Source organism: Phyllostomus discolor, chromosome 1, assembly GCF_004126475.2.
Source record: "Phyllostomus discolor isolate MPI-MPIP mPhyDis1 chromosome 1, mPhyDis1.pri.v3, whole genome shotgun sequence".
NCBI lineage: Eukaryota > Metazoa > Chordata > Mammalia > Chiroptera > Phyllostomidae > Phyllostomus > Phyllostomus discolor.
Genome location: NC_040903.2, coordinates 26,233,124 through 26,260,507, shown reverse-complemented (window position 1 = coordinate 26,260,507; position 27,384 = coordinate 26,233,124). Strand labels below are relative to the sequence as shown.

At 40.4% G+C, this 27,384-nt stretch overlaps 1 protein-coding gene across 4 annotated transcripts in view; it reads left to right on the top strand.

Moving 5' to 3' along the window:
* ATP8A1 (ATPase phospholipid transporting 8A1) overlaps positions 1 to 27,384 on the top strand; it is a 216,513-nt gene that overhangs the window by 154,872 nt on the left and 34,257 nt on the right. For all 4 annotated transcript variants that reach the window (XM_028505406.2, XM_036020088.1, XM_028505407.2 and 1 more), the window contains 5 exons: positions 13,365 to 13,548; positions 13,639 to 13,749; positions 19,945 to 20,019; positions 20,124 to 20,246; positions 23,638 to 23,716. In XM_028505406.2, coding sequence (XP_028361207.1) covers positions 13,365 to 13,548; positions 13,639 to 13,749; positions 19,945 to 20,019; positions 20,124 to 20,246; positions 23,638 to 23,716 — 572 coding nt within the window. The remainder of the gene's footprint in view (positions 1 to 13,364; positions 13,549 to 13,638; positions 13,750 to 19,944; positions 20,020 to 20,123; positions 20,247 to 23,637; positions 23,717 to 27,384) is intronic.

Genomic DNA, 27,384 nt, shown 5'->3' with positions numbered 1-27,384 from the left:
TTTTAGACTGTCTAGTAATCACCGTTCTTCTCCATAATTTATGTACTCATGTCTTCTGAGAAGCAGGAGTTAAATTGAAGTGAGCATTTCTCCCTACTTGCAACATCTCTTAATCAAAGTTTAACCCCCGTTTAGGCGATGTCCCCACAGTGCATAAAAAAACACTTGACCTCAGTGAGCGGCGTCACTCGGGAGCTGCATTCCAGGCAAAACCTTTCACCTCGGTCCCATCGAGGGACCCTCCAAGAAGAGGTCTGAGGGGACACGTTGCATACTTTCTGTCGTAGCTCCAGTGCATTAAATAAAGGATTTCTTTACTTCTTGAATCTGCTTCTAAAATGTTTTGAGATTGTTTTAAACTTTAAGGAGTTCTCTGAATAAATGTTCTGGTTGAAGAAAGAGTCGTCATAAAGCACAAATGACGCTAATAAATGCTTGACAGACATTCCTTTAAATTAAAAAAAAAAAAAAGCTTGAGAACATCGTTGGATGCCAAAGCAGATGTTTGGCTGTGAGAAGACTCACAGACCATTAACGAATGTCAACCCTACACTTGCTTCCAAGATAATATGAATAAATGTTGGAATTGTTGAGAGAGTATTTCTTTCACACATGGCTAAAAGAGGACATAACAAATACATTTTATGGTTTCTTAAAATGCCCATATTTTTCTTTAACATAACATTAAGTTGCTCAGCCCTGTCGATCTTAGTTGCTATTCTGTCTCTGCTGAGTGACGTTAAAGGACCTGCGTGGTGTACAGTTACGATGTACACCACTGGGGAAGTTCGTATTTGACAGTAACATACCTGAAGTAGGTGAGAAATCTCAACGCTGTAGAATCTCACTGTAATTGGATATTACATAGTTTTAGAAGTGACTCAGTTAGGATGGACCACCATGACCAACACAGTCTGTCTGTCTGTCTGTCTGTCTCTCTCTCTCTGTCTCTCTCTGTCTCTCTCTCTCTGTCTCTCTCTCTCTCTCTCTCTCTCTCACACACACACACACACACACACACACCAGAACCGCAGATTATATAACTTTTCTGATAGACAGAATAGACCTATACTGGAAAGTACATGATGTGTAAGCGTGCAGGTCAGTGAATGTTCACAAAGTGAACACATGCCCGTATCCAGCAGCCAAAGCTGCCAAGAGCCCAGAAACCCCCTAACGCTCCTTTCACTTCCAACTCTCCCCAGGGTAACTGCTATCTCTATTTCCATCACCAGCCTCTTAAATGATATGTTATTCATTTAGCCTTTTTCTGTTTTGTGTCTTCCTAACTTGGAATAAGTGTCTAGATCTTCTATAACTGCATTCCAATTTTTGATGATTCTTTTCTGTTCAACAATCATACACACAGAACTCTGCAGCTTTCCAGGAAAGGCCTCCCAAAAGCTTCTCATAAATCCATACATCAGCACTCTAATGCTCCAGTCAAATGCAAATCCACCTAATGGACCGCTTACAGTTCTCCTTCAGTTCCTCAGTGACAGAATGAAAGGGCTTCATTTTCCGGTTTGCTGAGGATGTGATATACGGAACCTGCCACATTTCTCTGATCTGTCAGTCTGCTGACCCGACGGTGAGGGAAAGGGAAGCATTGAGTTAGTTTGGCGTTTCGGGTTCTCCTTAAACCCACGGTGGTTCCTAGTGATGACCATCCATTTCGTAAAGCTGTCTGAGCCAGCCCGAATTAGGGCACGTTAAAGGCTTAGTGTCTGGGGCCAGGCTAGTGATCCAAGAGTCAAGACCAGGTGGGATGTGGGCCACGAGTGTCGAACAGCCGCAAGCCACGGAGTAAAGGGAGAGGAGAGACAGCATCCCAGGGCAGAGATGGTCTTGGAGAGCCAAAGGCATATTACCACGGGGTCAGACAGAGAGAGACAAGTAATGGACATAAGCTTCAAGTTCAGGCATGAAAGAGGAGGGGATTCCAGGTCGCATTCACTTAGAGTGGGGCAGTATTATATAGAGCAGAGATGGGCAAGCCTTGTCTGTAAAGGGATAGACAATAAATATTTTAGGCTTTGTAGGCGATACGGTGGCTGTCACTGCTGCTCAACTCTGCCACTGTAGTGTGAACTGATGGAGAAAACAGGCGGCCGTCTGGACTTGGCCCTGGGGCCAGGTCAGCCAGCCAGCCCCTGCTGGGGAGTGTCTGTGGCTGCTACGAATGAGTGTGGAGGGAGTTCGTTCTGACAGGCTCACCTGCATATTGATGGCGTTGTTCCAAGTGCCCTCACCAGTAATTTCCAGACTCTTTACTTGAAAACAGGGACCTTTCCCCGTCTCACCTGGCACGTTTCCCTTTCTCCATGCTTCCTCAAAAATGACTGACTCTCTTTCTGTGGCGACAGCTGCACAGCCCAGAGATGCCATCAGACTTCTCTGTGCTCTTGGATGCCAGATAACACCCTAAAATGAGGATGGTTCCAGCAGTCAGTTTGTTTTTGAATGAGGTGTCAATAAGTATGTATATATCTCAGCCAGGAAAATAAGAGGAACCCAGGACCACAAACATCAGATCTTGCTTTGTCCCCAAAACAACCTTCCTCTGTCCTGGAAGGGCCAGCGAGGTGAGACCAGGTAATGCCAGTGTGGGATCAGGCAGGAAGACGGACAAGCTGGCCTTCGCCCGACGCTGCGAGCACCCTGGAGTTTGAAACTGAAACAAGTTCTCGTATCTTTGTCATTTAATTTTTCTCTTCATTCTGTTCACTTGCTCTTCACTCCGCCTTAGGAGAACAATCTCAGGTAGTTATGTGTTCCCATCTTCCATACTTCACTTGTACACACATGTAGCTACCAAAAATATATAATATTGCTATATGTGTGTTGAATTAAGGGATAGATACATGTTTCTAATAATACTTCACCATAAATTTTTGCTGTTTTGATTTTTCTGCAGTTTTAAGACCTGTCCACGTTACTAGCTGCAGAACGAGTTTGTCTGTTTTCACTACTACGTACATGACAGTAACGCACAGGCAGCACTGTATCTGTCCATTACCGTAGCGATGGCCACAGAGGTCGCCTCTAAATCTTCGCTACCACGGAAAGTGCTGAAATGAGTATCCTCTCGATGCACCCATGCGAGTGTTTTTCTAGCTTACACACTTAGGAATGGGAGTGCTTGGCTGTGGGCTACGTGCGTATTTCATTTCGATCAGAATTGCCACATCGCTCCCAAACAGCCGCACTAGCGTGTCCTCCCAGATCCACGTAGGAGGGTGGCTTTTCCCTACCTCACCCCAAATTCAGCGTTCCTGAATTTATGACGTTGTCGGTGTGATGGGTGAACAGTGGCCCCTTGTTGCTTTGATTTTCATTTCTCTGAAGACAAGGGAGATGGAGCATCTCTTCACGGAACTGTTCACCTCTCTGTATTTCTACTTGGGAAGTTCCTTCCTTCTTTCTTTCCTTCATTTATTCAATGCATGTTTTCCAAACACTCGCTATGTACCAGGCACCTTTAAAGGTGCCATACATAAATAGAGCAGTGAACAAGAGGAAAAAGTAGTTCTTGCCTTCACGTTGTGACTATTGTTCAGTAAAATAAACACATACACATTCAAAAGGCAGCCACTGCCATGTGTGAGTTGACGATTGATTTATTATGTGTCAGACAGACTTCTGTGAAGTGAATGGTAACAGTGGCTGTGGAAAGAGGTGGCACACTGAAGGGGGACAAGGACATGAACTTTATGTTGGGTTTCCTTGTCGTACTTCTCTGCTTACGTACAAAAATTTCTCATGTGTTCAGGGTAGTGATTCTTTGTTGATCGTGGACATGGCAAAAATGTTCTGGTCTGGCTCCCTTCTTAATTCTGCCTGTGATGTTCTTCCTTGACTAAAAATCATTCACTCTGCCCTGGCTGGTGTAGCTCGGTAGATTGAGCATAGGCTGTAACCCAGAGGGTCACTGATTTGATTCCCGGTCTAGGGCACATGCCTGGGTTGCAGGCCAGGCCCCCAGTGGGAGCCATGTGAGAGGCAACCACACACTGGTGTTTCTCTCCCTCTCTTTCTCCTTCCCTTCCCCTCTCTCTAAAAATGAATAAATAAAATATTTTTAAAAAATAAAATAAATGGATTGAGCGCGGGCTGGGAACCAAAGTGTCCCAGGTTCGATTCCCAGCCAGGGTACATTCCTGGGTTGCAGGCCATAACCCCCAGCAACCGCACATTGATGTTTCTCTCTCTCTCTCCCTGTCTCTCTCTCTCTCTCCCTCCCTTCCCTCCCTAAAAATAAATAAATAAAATCTTTAAAAAATAATAAAATAAAATAAAATAAAATAAAAATCATTTACTCTGATATAGTCAAATTTCATTAATTTTTTTCCTTTACGGTTTGTTCTTCTTGAATACCAAGAACATCCCACTCACAAGGATATTCTATTTTTTTCTTCTGTTAATTTCAGAGCTTTCTGTTTTCCATAGAGGTCTCACGTTCATATTAGAAGTCTGTTTTTGTGTATCTTATGAAGGAGAGGGATCCAGTGTTTTTCCTTTCCGCACCGTGAACAAGCTCTCCCAGTGCCGCTCACCAACAGCCCCCCACGCCCTGGGCGGGGGTGCCACATGCTCCGGCACTCGGGCTCCGAGGCCAGACTTCCAGAACCTAACTGCAGGCTGCACCACTTACTGGCTGAGTGACACATGGCCAACATCTTCCTCTTTGAAATAGAGATAAAAATAATTGCTATCATAAAGGTGTGAGGAATGAATGGGTTAATATATGTATCTAAAGCATGGGCAGCTATTCTTAAAAATTATGTTATTCTTAGAAACACTATCAGATTTTCCCCTATGTGGCCTACTTGAGTATTTTTGGTAAGAGGAATATTATCATACATAAAGATCTCTCTCTGAGCCTTATGGCCTCTCCTGTGTCCTAGACTCTATTTTGCCTGTTATTAAAACCACTAACATGGCATTCCTTTGTTTCATATGTGCCTTGTCTTTTTTTTTTCCCCAAGTGTTTACATTCAATCCTTCCGTATAAGATAGTGACTAAGAATGCTGTCTCTGCATCCATGCTGCTTAGGGCTGAGTCCTGACTTCACCACTCACTCGCTGTTTTACCATAAGCAATATAACCATCCAGTTCTTCTTTGCCTTCGTTTGTATCTCACATAGACTTTTTCTGAGAATTGAAGCGCTTAGAACACAGTGATCAAATAAGTGTTGTGTTACATATACTAGCTGTTGTTATAAAGTGTGTCTCTTTTAAACACCATCCCTAGTGCTGTTTGTTTTTAATTCCACCTAAGACTCTGTCTTTCCATCAATGAATTTAACCCATGTATATTTATTGTATTATTGCTATTTTAGGCCTTGTTTCTCCTACCTTATTTTCTGTTTTTCATGTATCTGCTTTTTGTTGTTGTTGTTTTCTTCCCCCTACTTCCCACACTGTCTAAATCAGATTTTCTGCTGCTGGTTTGAAAGCTTTACAGTCTGCGTCCAATCTCTACCTGGTTATTTCTATAGTTTTGATGACCATATTTACTCATTGTCTGTGTTACCGTGTCTTCCTTTCCCTGCCCCCTCAAAGGTAGTAAAGTAATTTTGTGTGTTCATCGAGTGTTAGATCTTCTTTCTTTGTAAGTAACCTGCTTTTTCTCTCTAGAAGCTTTTGGAAATTTTTCTTAACCTTAATTTAACCATAATGTGTCCACAAGTAGGTGCCTTTGTCTTATATCCCTTTTTGGCACTGTATGAGTGCTTTCAATTGAAGGACGTGTCTTTCTTTAATCCTGAGAAAGTATCATTCATTCTTTTTCATTGTGACCCTTTTTATTCTCTCCTTGGACTCGCATTATGTATATGCACTCATCTCTATTCCTCGTATCTTTTCATTTTTCTTAAATGAAAAGGAGCTTTCATTTAATTTCTTTAATTTCCTGCTCTCTTTTGGGATAGTTTATTTATTTGAACTTTTTTTTGATTGTTGTTCACTTATAGTTGTCCCGCCTTTTCCCCACTGCTCACCCCTACCCCGCCCCCCCCACTCCCACAGTCAGTCCCCCCCCCTTGTCTGCACAGGTGAGTCCTGTATTCCTGTTCCTTTTCTTGCCCCTCCCCCTTCCTCCCCCCATTATCCCCCTCCACCCTCCCTGCTGATCACTGTCAGTTTGTTCTTTGTTTCCAAGTCTCTGGTTCTGTTTGAACTTCTAAACTCTATCCTGTTCACTGCTCACTTTACTATTGGCTTCTTTCTTTTAGCTGTTACATTTTTGTATGACTTAGTATCCAATTGGTTCTATCTTCCCATATCTTTCCAGGGTTTTTTTCATCACACTTCTCTTAAATTCTTCTGATACATGTTTTACTGGTTCTACTTTCTTATAAGTCATTTATCGCCTTTGTGCTTGTGATCTTCTCCTGTCTTGAAAGTTTTCCTAGTGAGAACATGTTTCTCCATTTGCCCAAATGAGAGAAAGGTAAAATCTAGGTCCTAACTTAGGTAAAGTTGAAACAGGGCTGAACCTGAGCTCAGTGAATCTCTGTTTCCCCCTACTTCTTTACCCACCACAGCTGTCATTAGAGGCAGCCACAGTCTGAGAGAATTGAGGTAACTTTCAAGTGTCCGTCATCACACGCATGACAGTGGCACCTGTCCCTGCCTGGATGCATGCCCTGAGGTTGCCCAGAAACCTCTGATTTTCCTGTTTCAAGGCATGATGGGAATCTTCCTGGGGCCTTATTAGCTTTAGGGGGTTGGGGATACTCCTGGAACTGGGATGTTATTCTTCAAGCATGTTATTTTGGGGGACTTTCTGTTTTCACAGCTCCAAGCCTAAGCCAGAGTTTACGGCTGTGATGAGAGAGGTGCCCCTCAGCTCCTGCCAGCCCAGTCTCACGCCCCTCACACTGGCCAGCCTAGGCCCTCACCGGGCACCGTGGGGAATGGACGGTGCACCTGTTTGTTCCCACGGTCCCCGAAACACCACTCTCCCTCTAAGCCATTTGCTTTCTAACAGGTGCCCACCACTTCCTGTCTCCCCTCACATCTAGTGCTTAGAAGCTGTGACAATCACGCTCATCATGACATACAGAGGCCCCTGTCATCTGGCTCTAATCCCTACTGAATATACCCACTTCCATGTGAATTAGGAGTATGTTTTCTTCTCCACCTAATAAGTTTTCACCTCTTTCCCATTCGTGTGAGAAAGCCTGGAGAATTCAAAGTCCTAGAGTGTAGTCCCTCCATACTCCAGACAGAGTACTCAGACTGCCCCTAACCGCGAACAGTCAGAAACGAAGGAGTTACACAGTTAGTGTCATGAGATGATGAGATGAATTTCTTTTTCTTGCAAAATTTCCATTCAGTCCCACTACCATTTTTACATCCGTTACGTGCTGCGTACAGTGCTAGGTTCCAGACAAACTAGATGATTGACATACATATTTAAAAAAATAAAAAACACAATTGGACAAATTGTTCTATGATATGAATACTACAATAAAAATTTCTACCAGGAGGAGTTTTCTTTTTAGTGCCTTTTACAATATGGCCAGTTAGTAATTCAGGTGCCTATGCACATATACCCAACACAGGGACATTCATGCATATTCAAATATATACTGTCAATATGATCAATCACTATTTTAAATATTATCTGAACCATTGAAATGGAAAAGAGTAGTAGTTTACCTACAACAACCTAAATCCATAAGAGAGAAGTTTTGCGTCTAAACACGCATTGCAAAGGGAAATCTTTTTTAAAGCTACCTTCCTTTTTGTACCCCATGGAAAGGCCATCTGTATTTTATTTCTGCAGCCTCCATCCCCATGTAATGAGGCCCCCGATGCCCCTGGCAGCGCAGTACCCACAGATGCTGCCTCTGGAGGTGAGGAGAGCGCCCACTCTTCGTTCACTGGAATAACACAGTTCTCTGACCTCGAAATGGTTGAACGTTGCATTAGGTCCCATATGCTAAGTATTGTTTTTCAGGTTTGCTATGTAAGTGGCTGTTTTCATGCCAGTAATAAACTTGGTGGCGAGTTTCTAGGAGGGTTGTAACCCTTGTGCAATTTTGGTACTTGGAAGATAATTTTTTTGCCATGTTTTAGTTCCTCCTCAGTTTAAAACTTTTTAAGAACTTCACAAATTTCAGTTCAAAAAAGAATCAAGTAAGATCTCCTAAGTTTTTCTCTTAGGCTTTTCTCTCCCTTTTCATAATTTCTTTATTAGTCAGCAGAATATGACTCAATGGGGAATGGACTGATATTCCCAAGGAGAAATCTTAGGAAGTTTGTTGCGAAAGAAAGTGCAGCAGATCCGCACGCTAATGACCCTGATCTCTGAATAGTCCCCAGGAGCAGGCCTCGAGCTTAGCAAACACAGGGGCTCTGTCCGCACCGAGTCACTGTAAAAACACTTCAGGATAATAAGGAGTTACTGTATCCCTCCATGTTCTTTATTTTTTTCTAGATTTGACTTCTTTTATTTGTTTATTCATTAAAAAAATAAAAAGCACAATTGGACAAATTGTTCTATGATATGAATACTACAATAAAAATTTCTACTAGCAGTTTTCTTTTTAGTGCCTTTTTCAATATGACCAGTTAGTAATTCGGGCAACTAGTAATTGCCAGTTAGTAATTGCCTTTTAGAGAAACGGCAAGGGAAGGAAAAAGAGAGGGAGAGAAATATCAATGTGTGGTTGCCTTTCATGCGCCCCCCACTGGGGACCTGGCCCTCAACCCAGACATGTGCCTGACTGGGAATCGAACCAATGACCCTTTGGCTCACAGGCTGGCACCCAATCCACTGAGCCACACCAGCCAGGGCTAGATTTCACCTTCTAAAGACAACTTTATAATACCTTTTATGTTCACTGTGTAAGTTTTTGAGGTAAGATTGTATCATCAGCATAATTTTTACTGTAGAAGATATTTTAAGGTCATTAATCTAAAATACAATACAGTAAGATAAATTATTGTACCCCTTTTGGCTACCTATAGAAAGTCCCTTAAAATGTTCCTTATTATGTGTCTATGTGTATACCTGCATATTATAACTTTTACCCATATTTCATTCAGAAGGGTGATTCATTTAGCTAATCTCATTGAAAGAGTGTGAAATGAGGCTCATATAATTTGGGCCAATCTATGTATTTTCTAGTTTAAATGGTAAAAAACTTCTAGTGCTACATTCTAATGTTCACAGGGCCATGAGAGTTACTACATAGCAAATAAGGAAAGTAATGAGTAACATGTGCAGAAACTACAGCCAAAATAATATCTGAAAAGCACATTGCGCTCAGTACATGGCTAGGTTGTATCGCAAAGGACCACCCCCTGTTTGTGGAGCCACAGGGAAGAAAACCAGACCTTTATGCACATGCTGGGTACGTGGTCTTTTGCTACAGAGGCTCTGACTTCTCCTGGAGAATAAAGAGCAACAGTAGAAGAGAAGAGAGATGTGAATAATTTAAATCCTAGTGCAGATCCATGAGTGGTAAATATACATATATCTAGGGTAGAAAACAGTGCTTGTACGATGTTTCTGGATTTTACATAGGCCATTGTGGGTATTTATAAAATTAAGGTTTTAAATATTCTCAACCATGGATGTGCGGATTTGGACAGACATTTGGAGGAATTAACTTGCATGGTGAGGGTGTTCTAGGTCAGCAATTTTCAACTGGTGTGCCGCAAGAATTGTTAAAACAGGCAGTACCTGGCTACTTAGTCAGGAACACTTACCTCTTTTCCCTTGGATTGTCAAATTAAAAAAAAAAAAAAAAAAAGACAGCCAACACAACGATAGCTGTCTGGTATGAATGAATAAAAATTATACCTATTTTTTGTCAGATCAGCAAGAAATCTGTTTTTTGGTGTGCTGCAGGACTTTAGTGATTAGTTTGTGTGTGCCTTGGGAGGAAAAGGTTGAAAATTGCCATTCTAGACTATTATGGAAATTGTACAAATGTGGAAGCAAGTGTACAAAAGAAAAGAAAAGAAACTCTCATGAGTGAAATATGTGACCTTTTATGAGGTAGGAATGAAACAGTGGGAAGGAATATATTGTGGACCATTTTTAACATGGAGTTGTTAAAAAAATTTTAATATATGCTATTTCTCTCTTTTTTTGGATTTTATTTATTTTTAGAGAGGGGAAAAGCGGGGAGAGAGAGAGAAAGAAACATCAATGTGTGGTTGCTTCCCATGTGGCCCCCCACTGGGGACCTGGCCCTCAACCCTGGCATGTGCCCTGACTGGGAATTGAACCTGCAATACTTTGGTTCGCAGCCCACGCTCAATCCACTGAGCTATGCTAGCCAGGGCCAATATGCTATTTCTTTTACCTGCCATGAGCTTTCTTTGTCAGGGCCAAGTCAAATTCTAGCTCATCAATCTAAATTCTATGTCCTCCAACATTATCAAGTACTGCAAATTATATCAAAAATCTTTGTGCCACACTCATTGTTAATGTCTTGTCATTTATTTTGCCATCTTGTAGCCCCTTTGTAGCAAGGAACAAGTTTTTAAATGGATGCTTTGAAAACATAGAGGATCATTTTAACTGATTTTGGCTTGGGTACCCAGAGCCCCCTTAAACCACAGGTCTTCCTAAGGCATGCTGGCGGGTGCCCCCAGCACATCACGCCAGAGTGGGGAGGGTGCTTGTTAGTGCACCCCTGCCTTGGCTTCTGTGGGCGGACAGGGTGTTCACCGGAAATCAGTGGGTGCTTCTTCCCTAATCTGTTTATTCCTGTGCTGCTTCTTAAAGTCATCCTCCCTTACTTAAATATGTCCTGAGTCTTCAAAATAATAATCTGGTCAAAACTGTTGCCAGGAAAACCAGGTATAAAGTCTAGAAAGACTTTTTGAGTTGCTGAAACATCTGCTGTGGAGTTTGGGGTGGGTGATGAATAAACCTGGGCGAAGGGCAGCATTACATTCTGGTCCTCACTTTAATGAAAGCAGCCATGGATGGTAGGTACCTCATGAGGGAGGCTCCTACAACCAAAATATGCAGAATTTGAAACTCAGACCCCTAGGCAAAGTCAGGTTCTTTGCCCTGCATCACATGCGAGTACATTTATATTTTGAGTTAACATTCGAAGTAGGTATATTTTATTTTTTATGAATCCCCACTTAAATCTGACATCTATTTAGCATCCAGCTGCTACGTCACACCCTTCAGATAACGAGGTTTCCACTGTGTCTTGAGTCCTCTTCCAACCCGGTTGTCTCCTTTAACTTGATGACAGAAGCAGATGCCTTAGTGAGTAACAGGAGCGGTGTGATTGGGGGATGTCTCTCACCTCATCATCAGATATTTTTTAAAAAATAGACCTTGTTCTTGCCACCGGGATTTGTTTTCTGTTTTTAACACCTGAGTTAACCACACCCACAAGAGTTGGGGAAGATTTGCAGCCAGTTCTAAATTTGGGAGGGTTGAAAATTGCAGTGTCCAGCAGAGAAAGCAGTGGTTGGTCATAGTAACCACAAAGAAAGAAAACAAAGTTTAATCCAGCTCTTTTCTGATGCTTCTTTAAACCACTAGCATTAGCTATGGTGTGGAGATGGCTCCTTTGTGACACATTCACTTAGGAAACAGATGCCACTGCTTTCTAGCCCCACGGATGACACGACTTCACATGTGTTTACACTGTAGGGCTGTTAAATTGTGAAGAAAATTCTATGAATGTTGTCAAATGAGCCTCTCTTTTCATGCCCATTCCCCATTTGTTTTTTTAGTCCATTTAAGTATCGACCTTTACTGAATGTCATCTACACTCCAGGTCTACAACATTGGCCTAGAGCTAGTAGGGTTACCAGTTTATTTAGCCTGCTAAGAAAAATTAAATAAAATGTGGAAATGACATGAAAATTGCTTCAAAGAAACACAGGGGCTAACAGTGAAAAAGCCCATCCATGCATGGGCTGACACTCACCCATCCGACTGTGTTCACAGTTGTGTCACTTCGCACGATTGCCAGACTCGGAAGGGAACTCCAAAGAAACATTGAAAATGAGTCTTTCGTATAGCAGCCTTTTGCTGAGCACCTCTTTTGGATCAGCACTAGGTACACAAAATGAGGAGACTGGTTCACCCTGCACGCAACTCAGAGCCTTAGGTGATGATTCTCAAACTTGAAATAAAACCCAGAGCTGCTCCTGCTGAAGGAAGCCTTTCGGAAGGGCCGCAGGGCCTATTGAAAGTGCGTGTCTGTGCTGAGTGTCCACTGCTAGGGATTCGTCCCAAAGAAATAATCCAGGAAGTGAGCAAGATGTTGACTCTTTCAGAGTAATGATCTTCGTTTTTAAACAGAATAGTAACTGATGTACCAGATGTTCCGGGGGATGTTCTGAGACACCTACTCCACTTGATGAAGAATTTAGCTCTGAGTTCTTTTTTCTTGTTCACAAATACTCTTTGTTAGTTGTTTCTCAGTATTTAATTACTATCTTTATAGTTTCCCGAGCCAGTTTACTGTTTGGTTTTCCTTCTTTCTCCTAAATCGCCAAGGCAGAGTACATAATGTATTCAGTGCAATGACACACTCTGTCTTTGAACCCTTCTGTCATTGTGGGGTTTATTTCTTAAGAGTCTGTGATAAGTTGATCCAAAGTTAATACCAAGGATGATTTTAGTATGGGCTCTGCTGTTCTCTGTCCCTGATCCACATTTACGCAGAAGGTCGTTTGGCTCTAGTTGGCCGTTAGTAGCTTTGAAGGAAAATTGAGGTGCATGAACTACATAACCAAGCGTTTGGTGTTTACTGTGGTTGATTGGCCATGGTGTCTGAGAACAGGTCAAGAGGTTAGCCAATCTCCTACTGATAATTTAAGTAGAGTTTTAAGTAGTTTTAAATGTGTATTACATTGCCTATGATCAGCTTTCAGTGGCTCAAAGCTTTTGATTTCCATAAATGGTATGGGCTTTAGTTGTATTTGGACTACGGTTCCACAGCCTGTCTGACTTTTTTCATCCAAAAGTGAAAAATAAGCAATGCTTATGTTGTTAGGAAGTAATGGAATTTCTGAACTCAGATATTATTTCTCTAACAAGTTAATGCAAATTTGCTAAAACAATAAACTAATACTGGTAAACTGGTACACCAGTGCTTAACAAGGTGTCTATCATAGCTTTGGTTTGCCTCCTAGAGGTTTGCTTCTAAGACTTCAGTGTTATTTTTTTCCCTTGAAGTGGCATCCAGGTTCACAGAGGACCAAACATTTGCAAACCTAAGACTTTAACATAATCGTTCTTCATAGAATTACATATTCATTTGGCTCTCCTGCTTCTTCTGTCCTTCAAGACAATTGACATTTCAGAATGCCTTTTTCCTCCCAGAAAACAGAGCTAATTGATCACTTGCTCTAATCGAAGGGTTTCTCCTCTTCAAAAATCTGAAGTCGTTGAGATGGTCAAGAAACAAGTCAAAGTCATAACGCTCGCGATCGGCGATGGAGCCAACGACGTGAGCATGATCCAGACGGCACACGTGGGTGTCGGCATCAGCGGTAACGAAGGCCTCCAGGCAGCCAATTCTTCCGATTACTCCATAGCTCAGGTACAGCATCATTTCTGCAAAGCCCACCGGTCGTGTCAGTCAGCTGACACGCAGCAAAGGAAAATACTGACATTTCCCACTTTGTTTTAGTTCAAGTATTTGAAGAATTTACTGATGGTCCATGGTGCCTGGAACTACAACAGAGTCTCCAAGTGCATTTTGTACTGCTTCTACAAGAACATAGTCCTCTACATCATCGAGGTAATAGCAGGTTAAGTTTTAATTCCTTGCTACTTGCATAGAATGTAAGGAAGTTTTCTTATAAAGACATGTTCTCATCTCAATTAATCCCTTTGCCCACTTTATATAAATTCCAAACATGTTACAGGGGTGTCCGACCCACAGCCCACAGACTGCATGTGGCCCAGGATGACCAGAAATGCGACCCAACACAAAATCATAAATTTACTTAAAACGATAACAGATTTTTTTGTTTTTGTTAGTGTTTGTGTATTGAATGTGTGGCCCAAGACAACTCTTCTTCCAGTGTGGCCCAGACACATCAGAAGGTTGGACACCCCAGGAACAAATGGTTGTCAGCCACAGAGAATAATTAATGTTTAAATTCTGGCTAAAAAAGGGGTATTGCTTTGGTAAGAAATGTTGACTTAGAATTGCTAATGAAATATTGTTTTCCATTTTAAAAAGACTATAAACTATATAGAATTTTTATGAAGCTCAAAAACATACAGGAGAAAATAATATACTGTTTAAGGATACATACAGAGAAGTTGTATTTTAAAAGAAAATGAAGGGACTGAAAGACATAAAACTGAGGATAGCAGTTCTATGGGGGGAGGGGGGCAGGGGGAGCAAAAGCAGAATCAGAAAGGCTACATCAGCAGATTTTTTAGTATTGGTCATCTTGTAGTTCTTACGTTTCAAACTTAGGCAATTGTATATATGAGGATCCCTTGCTACCAATCTGTTTTGGTTTCTGAGTTTGGTTGGTAGCAAGAGGTTAGATAACGAGGAATTAATCTAAAAATTACCAGAATATTTAGTTCCTGTGTCTGGATAGCAAGAAATTCCAAATTCTATTTTATATATTAAATGTCTTTTTTAAGTGAAAACTTAACCTGGGCCAGGAATAGCACTTCCAAAGGGGTGTATTTTGTCCTACAGTGTTGCACACAGCACCCAGTGGGTGCCGGGCACCAGGCTCCGTTCAGCAACCACAGAGTAAATCAAGCCTGTTGCCTGTCCTCCAGGTGCTTACCAAGAGAGATACAATGCAAGCCACGGGCATAATTTTAAATTTTCTAGAAGCCATGTTAGTAGCAAGTAAAAATGAAAGCCCAAATTAACTTTTAAATGATATTTTATTTAACTCAGTATATTCGGTATTATCATTTCAATGTACAATCACTATAAAGTTCTTAATGCGTTCTTTATCATCAGAAGGAGTATTTGTAATATACTTAAGCTCTACATGTTATCAGTTTCGTGCTCCTCTTGCAGCTCCTCGGAGCACGCAGGTGGGCTCTCCGTAGCTTGTTAAGAAAACCCTCCACCGCCCCTCCTGCCAGAGGTGCACATGCCCAGGGCTTCCCTGCCCATGTCGTTTATGCCGCCTCAGCTTCTAACCGGCTGGGTGTTCCCGCACATCTGTCAGAAGAGACACACCCTAACCGTTGCTGTATAAAAATAGCATCCCATACTTGACACCAGAGAAGTAACACTGTAAACAAACAGAAAAGAAATCTAGATTTCACATGTGCCCTGTTGGCAGGTTAGCTGGAACGGCCATGTGTTTGGTTCCGCTGTTCTCTGCGCCTCTGTCGGGGTGCTTATCTCTTTGTCAGATCACTGACTGGGCACAGTTGTTATCGTGAGTCAGCTTGTAAACTGAAACTTCGTTGTCAGGTGTGCGGGCAGTGTTATTGATTGGTCACTAAAAATCTGTAACTAGGTTCCAACCCATTAGGTAAAATAATCAAATACTTGGAAACACCAACAGGACAATCTGTAAACTTACTGTTCACTGCACTGAATTGGCCTGTACTGGTCTGTGTTTTGAAGCAAAATGTACCTCCAAAATAGCTTATGAAATCCAAAATATATTATTTTTGTATATATAAAAGATAATATAATATTTATATATAATATAATAATTATTATATGTATTATAATATATATTTGTATATATAAATATATATTATTTTTGTATATATAAATTTGTGATTTTTTCCTGAAATAATTACTTTTGATTATACTTTTTCTCTTTCAAAATAATGTCTATTTATATACTTTATTTTCATATAGTTTTGAAGATACTGGGACTTTAAAGCCATGGGTAACAATTAAGTCTGCTTACAAAAACTTAATTTTATAAAATGAAATAAAAGTACTCAATTCAACTTTTTTTAATTTAGATCATTGACAATCGGCAGTGAAGTGGGTAAAACTAATGTACGAATAGTGGAAATAAAATATACTAAACTCAGATGGAAAACTGACTCTCCATTTCATCCAGCATTATACGAGTTGTGGTTGATTAGCCCTAAATTTCACTTGGCTTTGCCTTTAAATCCCCTTCATATTTAACACTGACCAAATTCTTTAAATGCTGAAAAAGAAGTTAAGTCCTACACTCTATTGGAAAACTCTCTTTTTTTTAGTTATTTTTCTTTTAGCACTTTAAGGAAATGTACTTTGAATAGAATTCAACTATCTTGGAACCAAATTGACCTTTTCCATCAATTCCCAGATACCCGACGTGGGCCAGCTAAAACAAGCCCTGCAGATGTTAATGGCTCATGTCAATACTGGGAATGAATAGACAGAAAACACATCACTGAATGTCCCTAGTGAGGACAACTGCCAGTCTCCAGTCTCCCCTTTCAGTGTTTTGTGCTGATCAGGCGTGGGAGCAGAGGAGTCGCTGACTGTGTGTAAGCTGCTGTTTAATATGCAGAAATGCTCCATCAGGAAACTGTGTGTAAAGCTTTCGCGGCCACGCCTCTGCTGGGACGCGGACCTCTGGAAATAACACCAGGAGGGGCAGGTCTGAAGTTGCTTTGCTAATAAAGGAATAGTCTGGAACACTATGGGTTTTACAGATTATCTGTGAAAACTGCTTTTCCCATTGCCATGTTGCCAGGAATGCCACTCTCTGGCTACTTCGTGGCCATAAATTACAGCCAAACAAATAAATACAGATTTGGCAGGTGGATGAATAAGACGCCTGCTTAACGGTGGCCGCCCAGCTGCCGCTTTAGGTGCGCATTGATATGACTGGCTCTTTCTAACTTGGTTTGTGTCCAATTTCTTTGAGACAGCTGACTCCTTCCTACCAAAATAAGATTTTTTTTCTTTTAATCGATTGGTTGCATTCAGATTTTCTGGTAAGATCCCAAAACAATGTGGTGTTTCTAATTTCTAGAAGCTGTGATTCAAGTCAATGAGGTGATATCTTTCCCACACATTGCGCTGGGGTGTGGGTTCCTGTGAATTTAAATAGTATAGATACCTCTCCAGAGGAACTGATGTCTTCTTTCTGCATCTCTGGTTTTGGCTGAGTCAGAGGAGGGGCTTTTATGTATTTATAGTAATGTACGTGTTGTTTTATTTAGTGCGAGATGTGTTTCTAATATACCTTTTAACTACAAATTCAGACTAACTTGAAATCAGCTTTCTGGGAGACTTCATTGTTAAAGACCTTCTGTTTTTGAATGTCAAAATGTTTGCAGGAAGGTGTAGGGTACTATGTTGGAAGGTGTCTCCTTCTTTAAAAAGGGAATTAGAATACTAACATTTTTAAAATGCAGGAAGAAAAATTCTAAAAAGTACTCATCTTTCAGTAGGAAAAATAAAAAGGTAAAAATGTATTTGTTGCTACCCATTTAAAAATTTCTGCATTTCTGTCATAAAGCAGTAAATTCATGCACTTTTAAAATGAACTATGAAAAACAGACATGTTGGTTTATTTGCAAGTTGCTTGGAGTTTGAAACTTTTTGTAAATAGTCATAGATTAAGGGAGGCTCTTAAATTCCAAGCTCATAGTAGCACATTTGAATCAGCACCTCTGTTTTTTTTATGAAGAAGCTGGGAGATTGTTCACATTTGTGAATATTACTCACACGCAATAAATTTATTAACATAAATTTTTACATTACTCAGTGATGATGATTGCAGATGGCTTGAGCTGAGGCACACCCATTAGACTAATTTGCTGTGCACATAACTTCGGCTTTCTTCAGACCAACAAAGATTAGGCTGCATTTTTATGACTAATGAGGCCATTATTGAAAATTTGGGTTTAAAAAGTCCTTATATTTCCATCATACCCTAGGAAACCCCTAAGAGCTTCTTTGAGTGTGATACCACAACAGATCACAGTCACCTTCAGAGAGAACATTACCATCACTCAGAGCATCACAAATATGTATTTACATAATCCACATCTCACAAAGGCCAGACGTGAAAACCCAATAGCAAGTCTGTCTTGTCAATTTATGTATATTTAACACTTAAAAAAAAGAGTAAAATCAGCAGCACCACCCTAAAGAATAAATTTAAGTTCACACGAAGATGCTAAATTCTTTCCAAGTTTGCATGCACAAATGAATGATGTGGCTCCTTGTTTAGGACAAATGTTCAAATATTTTCTGTAAATATATGTGGCAAAGCAAGCAACAACATCAGATTTGTCTCCAGTTTCTGTGCTTTTGTTATTGTGCTTGTGCGTGTGTGTTACAACCCTAACACAATTTGGGCTTATTTTTCATGTGCTACTGCTACTTTGTTTTTGTTTGTTTTTTTTTCATCACATGAAGTAAACATTCGTTTTTTTATCCATGCTCAATCATTCCTTTCCGCTATAAAAAGGAGAAAGATCAATGTGGGTGCAGAAACTGTTCATGGGGAGGCCCGCCTGGGTACATATTGATAAATGGTGAATTTGTAGCAATTCATGCTTCCATAATGAGGTTAAATGAAACGTGAAGTGTAGCGAAGTCCCTGCAACTCCAATTCAAAAATTCACTTGACGGGCATGTCGAGCCTGCTTTCCTCTAAACAGGTTTTTTGTTGTTTTTGATGTTTTGGTTTTGTGTTTGTGTTTATGTAATCTCATTGCTGGGCCAGCTTTTTGGTCTTCCAGGTCAATGTGATTTTAATTACATTTTAAATAATGTAGGAATTATTGATTTACTAATATCACTCTAAGCTACCATTTGCCTTAAACATATTGGGTAAAATCTCTCTATATTCCCTCTTAATTTTGTATCCAACATTAAGATTTCTGTTTTTAAGAGAATTACAAAATATATAACATTATGCTCTATAAAAATCTATTTTTATCAAAGCATAAATCTGTTATAAAATATTTTAACATATAAATTTATATTTCATATTCTGATGGCTGTAATTATCAAGAACTATTTAAAAAGTCCATATACTTTGACCCATTAATTCTACTTTTAAGAATTCATCCTAAAAAAAAACCCACAGAAACAAATGAACAAAAACAAAGAGGCACCAAGGACATTTTTGGAGGTGGTGTTATGTCTGTCATCTTGATTATGGTGACGGTTTCACAGGCACATATATATATATTCAAACTCGCCAAGGTATATACATTACATGTGTGTGGTTTTTTGTATACCAATTATATTTCAATAAAGCTGCCTTTTATTAACTAAAAGAACTCATTCTAGAGAAATAGAAATGTGTGGGACTTCTGTATACGAATATTCAGTTCAGAATTATATATAATAGCAAAAACTGGAACCGAGCTAAATATCCAGACATAGTTATAGCCCTCTATAGAGATCATACATCCATTCACATCATTTTAAAGGCTACGTAACAACTTAAGAAAACGTGTGTTACGTGATGTTAGGAGGCAGGGGAGCAGGACACGGCGCGATCCACATCCGGCAGGTTTCCTGTCAGGTCAGTTTCTGAACTTACATAAATGAACTAGACGAATACCGTTAACACAGAAGAAAACAGATGATGATGGTATTATTACCAGAAATTATTTTACTTTCTAAATAAACATGTTATTTTATAATAAAAAAACAATAATCTTCAAATAACTATCAGGACATATTTTAAAAGGGAAATAAAGTTCTAAAAATTTAATGGCATAAAACATAGTCCCTGAAGGGCCTTTTTAAAAATGAGATTATATTTAAACTTTTTAAACCTATGATTGCCTAGTGATGTTGTTGGTTTTCTTATTCAACAAGTGGAACCAATTTTGACTTAAATAACAAGATCCTTCGTGAAAGCTTCCTTCAAATTAAAAAGTAAAGCAAAGAAATGCCATTTTCCAGACAGGCATGCACATATTAGGCTGTTATGCAGTGTTGAGTACACAACAGATTCAACACAATGCACTCATTTCTGTGTGTTCTAATTGGGGGGGTTTTGGGCTTTCTTTCCAGATCTGGTTCGCCTTCGTTAATGGCTTTTCAGGACAGATCCTCTTTGAGAGATGGTGTATAGGTCTTTATAATGTGGTAAGTTTGGGACCTGTGGCTTTTCCTGTTTTACCCAGCACTTTGGGATGAAGGTTCACCCTGCCTCTGGCTGCTTGGTGTAATGACCTGTGTGTGCCCTTCAGATGTTCACAGCAATGCCTCCCTTAACTCTCGGGATCTTTGAGAGATCGTGCAGGAAAGAGAACATGCTGAAGTACCCCGAATTGTACAAAACGTCTCAGAACGCCCTGGACTTCAACACCAAGGTAGGGCTCGATGTCCCGGCACGCGTGGGCACAGGGGTCTCACTTTACTGCTCAGATTGCTCGGGCATCTGGTCCTCTTCCAAAGTGAAGGGAGCAGCTCCAGGGTGTCTACCCTGGCAAGGCAGATTTGCCTAAGGTTCAGATACAGACAGATAAGATTTTGGTGCATTTTGTTATAAAATGAAAATGTAACCACGATTCACTGGGATTTGCCAGGCAGCAGGAAACTGGGTCTGGCAGACAGCCGGGAGTGTCTTTGGAGCCCTGACTTGTCTGTCTGTCTTGGCAGCGCTGTGGGGAGGTGGCCGCCGTTCAGAAGGGTCAGTCACCCAAGACAGGCAAGGACGGTCTTTACATGTGCACAGTGGTGCAGGGTGACAGAGCATTCTCTGTTACTTCGCAGTTGTGGGAACTGACTTTGTCCTTATTAGAATACTAGATTGTTTGTACTGAGCATTAAAAAGTATAGTCTCTGGAACATAACTCACTTAGTCAGCATTCTCAGTATTTCCAGGCCATAAAATTTAAAATACAAGATCAAATACCCACCATTTTATCTAAAACCATGTTCTGGGTTTACATCCGGCCTCACGCGGCATGGGCTGTTGTTACGTCCTGATCCGTGGGGTTGGTTCATCCCAGCGATAGAAACTGCTCATTTTCCACACAGCTTACTTCCCTGAAAGTGTTCCCAGTCGCATTTTCTAGTAATTCTGGTTTCAGATTAGTATGAGGAAAAAAACTTTTAGTTTTCTAACAGCCTAAATAGATGCCATTTGGAAACTATAATAAAAGTAACAAATATAATACATCTTCCCTGAATTTTTCCCGTTTAGTATAGTCTATGTTCGTTAGCATGTTGGTAATAATTGTATGTGACCTCAATTCAGTGTTTTGAATTTAGGACAGTTAGTGTAGGATACTTTAAATATTTATTAATTTTTAAAGCTCTTGAAGGACATTTCCTCTCAGGATACCAAGAGAATAAAATGAAACAGGTGTTGCAGTGCCTCTAACCTCATGCCATAAATGTCAGTGTTGAGTTTACAGCCAGGATGTTACTCACCTTCTGAGACGAGGTCTTCATGAATGCGCTGTGCATGCACATCCAGGTGTGCGCATACACACAACTTCACGGCATTATTTTAAATCCCTGAATTTGGTTAATTTAAAAAAAATGAAGCATTCTTGGACTTAGACCGTTGGTTCTGAAAAGTATTTTTATTAGTCTCTTAAAACTATTGCTATTTATGATATGCAATGTCTATGCTTCTATTTTTGAATGTTTTCATTCTGGATGTTTTAAACTTATTTATGAAACCCAATTGTATTAAATTCCACCACCTTGCCATAATGTTTTCCATTACCTATGGTGGGTATTTTTAAATGGCAGGCCACAGTGGTCTGTGAGCCAAGGAGGTGACCTAAGAACCAGGAATGGTCCAGCCGTGCTGGTGTACTAACAGTAACTCTCAGTGACCGAGAATGTTGTATCCACCTCGGCCCCAGGTCCCCAAACTACTGTGACTCGGGCACCACAGTGCTCTCTAGAGAGTTAACTTCTCAGCCGCAAACTTGGCCATGGGGCTCTCACTTATCATCACAGCTTCTCACAGGATTACTCAAAGCCAGTCCTAGAAAGGTACATCCTTTCATGCCCTTTGCATGTCGCAGTGTCGACATGGTTTTGTGGCCAGGGAGAAGGTGTAGCAGGTAGTATAGTTTTAATGTGGATGCATTGTCCTTGCAAACTTTACTATTTTTTGTTGTTGTTGTTGTTCACAAAGTATCTCATTGTTATCAGAGCCCATGCATCACCAAAAATCATCAGATCAGTCCAGATAGACTACACAGGGCTGGGCAAAATGAGATTCACAGTTGTGAGTCCGCTAGAGATTTTTCTTGTTGTATTTATCTTACCATTTGTCTTCCTCCATATGAACAGCTGTAACCTACTTTTGCCCACCCCGCTACTTCGGTATCTACTTCAGTATTTACATATACAGGAGCTGCCCACCATTTTTTTAATAGGGTTTATGGATCTTTCTAATGATTTCAGTGAAAATTCTTTGATTAAATCCCATGGCAGTGTTTTAAAATTCAGGGACAAATGGCTACAAAATGCAGAGTTGTACACCCGGCGGTTGCTGTGGGTCCCCAGTGGAGAGGCATTGTCACCCTGAATGACGATGATTACGTTTGTTATGGTAAAAAGGGTCGGAGGTTCAGAGGTCATGACAGGGGTTAAAGGATTAGCATGTGACAATAAGTAGCGGTCAGGAAAATGGAAAAGTAGAACTAATTTTTCTTGCACCCACCTGTGCTTTCTGTCAAATAAAAACTTGTGGTAATGACATAGTGAGGGGAAGAGACAAAGGTTAATGAGTAACACAAGTTCAAATGTGTAATGTATTGGAGCGTAAATTGGATCATACAATCCAGTGTGGCTGTATGAACTAACAAAGGAGATTGAGATCACAGTGGAAAATTTTGGGAGGCAGGCAACTTAATTTCTGTTGTTTGAACAGCTTAAAACTATTAATACATGACAGTTTTATTTAGCATAAGTTTTGTTTGCAAGAATCACTTTTAAATGACAAACTGCAATTGTTCAAAGGGCCATAAGAATTCTAAAATGTTCCTATAAATTAATCCTTCATATTCAGGTTACAAAGCAAAAGAAAGTGCCAGTGGTGCTTGCTCTCTTACTCTTAAAATACAATTGATGTCGAAAGGAATAACTATTAAATGATATTATAATTGTGCAAAGTTCGATGTTGACAGGTGTTAAAAATTATGAAAGCCTTTTATAAATTCAGTTATATTTTTTCTTAGTACAGTGCTTTACTGGGGAATGATACAATTTAAATGTAATACCAGCTACTTTTAGTATATAATATGTGAATATATATACATAAACACATACATATATGGAGAGAGAAAGAATATGAATGCATTCTATCCTTACCATCGAAAACTTTACACTTCTACGGCACATGGGAAAGAGAAAGTAAGAATTTCACCCAGTGAGATCTTTCCAAAAGTCTCTTCTTCTGAAATTGTGAAAATAGTCCCAGTCAAAAGAATTCCAGGTTCTGCATTATCTTACTTTTTTTTTCTTTTTTAGCAGAATTTTAAATGTTTAATGCTTGGTTTTAAAAGGTAGAAAAAAATGTCAGTGAAGCTGGAAAAACATTTTGAGAAACATAAAAATGAATAAATGACCCATGAAGGTCTAAGAGGCAGAAAGTGCCTGTCAGCTCTATGAATTCACAGTGGTGGCCCGACGGAGGCGCGTTTTGTGAATCTAGCTCCCGGATAAAAAGAAAGGTCAGAGTTCACGGAGCTAGTTGATCGCAAGTGGTTCTCATGGATTTTTGTTTTCCCTCAGGTTTTCTGGGTTCATTGTTTAAATGGCCTCTTCCACTCAGTTATTCTGTTTTGGTTTCCACTAAAAGCCCTTCAGTATGGTAAGTAGAAAGGATATGAATGCTAAGAGATGACTTTTTACTTTTTTTAGAAAAATAATTCATTGTCAATATATGTTAAAAGTTATGGCAGTGTTTCATTATATGGTATTCCTTAACCTAAAATACATGCATCCAAAAGTCATACGCACTTTGAAGATTTTTATTATTCCTTTGGGAGCCAAGTGATTTAATATATGCAAAGCCTTTCTTCTCTACTTCTCATGTTTTCCCAACTTGCAGAGAATTAAATTTTAGGGCTTTTTTTTGGTCCTGTGTTGATGTATTGTTTGAAGAAAATAGTGCTAATATTTTATTACACCTATGAGGCTTGTATCACGCTCTCTATACTGAACCTAATCAGACATGCTGATATTTTCAAGTAGACAGGAGCTGCTGTCTTGAACAAGCGTTTCAATCTGTTTTCGTGTTCATCTTGGAGCGTAAGCTTTTCCTCTGGTTCTTTTAAGGAAGTGGCATTGTTCTGTCAGTTTTGAAAGGTAGGATCATGGTGAATTTCCTATATACATAAAAATGATTAAGTAGCCACTTTAGAAAAAGACTCTGCGATGCTTAAGCTGGTGCTGCTGCTAGCAGACCTTGCCTTAAGATTCTGAGGAAGACAGCCGACCATCCAGGGCCTCTGCTCCGGAACTATCGTGATTGAAAACTCCACCCAAGAATTTGTCAGCTCCTCGATGATACAGGCCATGCCTCCCTGACTGTGAGTTAATGATTGCCCACAGGAGACAGGGCGGTCCTTGCGTCCTTGCCCACCTACAGTCGATTCTCCTCGAGCAGCCAAAGTGGTCCTTGTGATAAGTGCATCTGACCAGGTGCCTCTCTCCTCAAAAACCCATACACTGCCCTGCCTGGGTGGTTCATTTGGTTGGAGCATCGTCCTGTACACCAAAAGGTTGCAGGTTCAAATCCCAGAAGGGCACATACCTAAGCTGCAGGTTCCATCCACGGTCAGGGAGTGTACAGGAGGCAAACAGTCTCTCTCCCATCAGTAAACATATCCTCGGGTGAGGACTTTTTAAAACACCCACAGACTTCTATCACACTGAGAACAGAATCCATAGCCCCAACCTTGGCTGGCTCCTCCATCTGACTGCCCCCCACTGTCCCCCTCCCTGTTCCCCCTGCTGGCCCCCCGTGTACTTCCTCACTCTGCACCCTGACAGCCCTGCCGGCTTGCCCCCTCACTCCCCAGGTCTGTGCTCAGAGAGGCCGTCTCAGGTCCCCTTTATCCAAAAGAGCCACCAACACTGTCCTCACTGCTCCTGTCCCTCCTTCCCCTTGTCGTCTTGTATCTTCTTCACGATACCTGTCTAGCGAGGTCTGGTATCTCTGCTTATTTCTTACTGTCTTCCTCCTCTGTTAGAACGAGAGCTCCAGAAAGTCGGGAAGCTGTTCATTTAGTGTCCTGTTGTAGGTACGGTACTTAAACCAGAGCCCGGCTCCGTGTAGACACTTGGAACATCACAACAAGTTAGTTAGCGAGAGCCTGCGGCAGAAGGTGGCGGTTTCATGTCCTCGTCAGAGATTTTTTTTATTATTTTATTGACATCAGAGATTTTTATCTCGTGCCTTTATTCATTGCAGTACAGAAGTAAATACCACTCATTTTTTAGGCCATGGAAATAAGTGTGGCAAGAAATCTGATTAAAGTATAGAATACTGACTCCACAGGCAAGGAGAACCACAATGGGATTTTTTTTTCTTGACATACAATTCACATACCATAAAATTCACCTTTTCAAATTACACGATTCAGTGGTTTTTAGTATATTCACAGAATAGTGCAAATATCACCACTATCTAATGCCAGAACATTTTCATCACTCCATAAAGGAAACCCCATACCCATTAGCAGTCACTTCCCACTTCTCCCCACCCTCCCCCAAGGCCCTGGTAACCACTACTCTTTATCTCTGTGGAGTTTTCTGCCCTAGGCCTTTCATATAAATGGAAGCATGCGATGTGTGGCCTTGGTCTACCCGTGTTGCAGCGTGACTCAGTACTTCATTCCTCTTTGTGACTGAAAAACTTTCCATTCGATGGCTCTATCGTGTTTTGTTACCCAGTTACCAGTTGATGGAGAGTCGGATTACTTTTTGGAGCTATGGGATATTGAAAGCCAGGGTACAATTCAGAATTTCTTGACCTTAGACAAGTTCTCCAGTTAAAGTTTATTTTTTCAAGTAAGCTTACTTATTCACATACTTCAGCAGTTCTCAAAGTACGGTCTGTAGACCCTTGGGAATACCGAAGACCTTTGGGTGGTCCGGTAGGTCCATGAGGTCAGAATTTCATAGCTTCACATTTTTTATAATATTATCAAGATATTATTCATCTTTTTCACTGCTGACACAAGAGCAGTGGTGAGTAAAACTGCTGGTATTTTGGCACAACAGATGCCACTGTACTCACAGTCGTCATATTCCTCATTGCCAAGTACCCACACTTAAAAAGCCACTAAAAAGGTCAGTTTCACTTTAAGAGTACTCTTGAAGATACTCTAAAACTAGTACTTTTATTAAGTCTCTACACTTCGTACCTATCTGACTCATATTCTGTGTGACAACATGGGAAGTACGCCTGAAGCACTTCCGCTGGATACCAAAGTGCCACGGTGTGTCAGGGTCAAGAGCCTTGTGGACCCTTGGAGCTGTGAGCTGGGGTTCCAGTGTCATGCAGGGTAAAAGATCCATGCCGAGTGCCAAGTGGACCGATGCACTTTAATGTAAGAGACTACCCAAAGTCCACCCTGCAACTAACCTTGAAGGAACTATCTCTGCCTCTTTAAGAAACTGCTTGTTGAGTCTTGATCTGCTACCAAAGAAGGCCCAGTTATTGGAAAAGATTGCTAAAATACTTCCCGCCTTTATAACTATCTCACTGGGAAGTTAGATTTCCCTCATATATTCAGAAAAACAATGAGAATTTGGTTGAGTTCTATTAAACCAGATACTAAAGAGATTTTTTAAATGTAAAACCATGTCTATTTTTCCTCTTTTTCATTTTGGAAAATATTTTTCATAAAATTTATTATTCATTGTACCATTTATTGGGTTAGTTACTGTTATTTTTAAACATATCAGTACATATTTTTAAACATTCTGCCTTAATTTCTAATTTGGTAACTATAGCTAGAAATTTCATAAAGCTTTTGGGCACCCTCAATAATTTTTAAGACTCTTAAGGGTCCAGAGACCAGAAAATATGAGAATGAATGATTCACCTGAATCATCCCAATGCTATACCTAACAAACCCAAAAGGAGGCTTTTTTTTCCTCAGTGTGATCTTGAAATGAATTTCTGTTTTTTCCTTGTGATGAACCAATGGCGATTAGAAGGCTTAGTTGGGCCCAACTATGATTATTTTTGATAACTTGCTTACATTGGCCAAGGGAGCTAACCAAAGTAATCAGCAGAGGTAATCAAGATATTTTCAGTTATTTTAGAGATTTCTGAGTTTGTTGATTTTTTTCATGGAAATTTGCAGATTAATTGCAAACGTTTGCAAGTTCGTCTGCAACATACCCACAAGACGTAGCACAGCAGACCCTACGCCCATAATCATGGCATCCCCCCATAGAGAAAGGTGGTCTCCTGGATGTCTGGGCTCCTGGCAGGCAGCCTCTTTGACCTGAACGCTTTAGAGA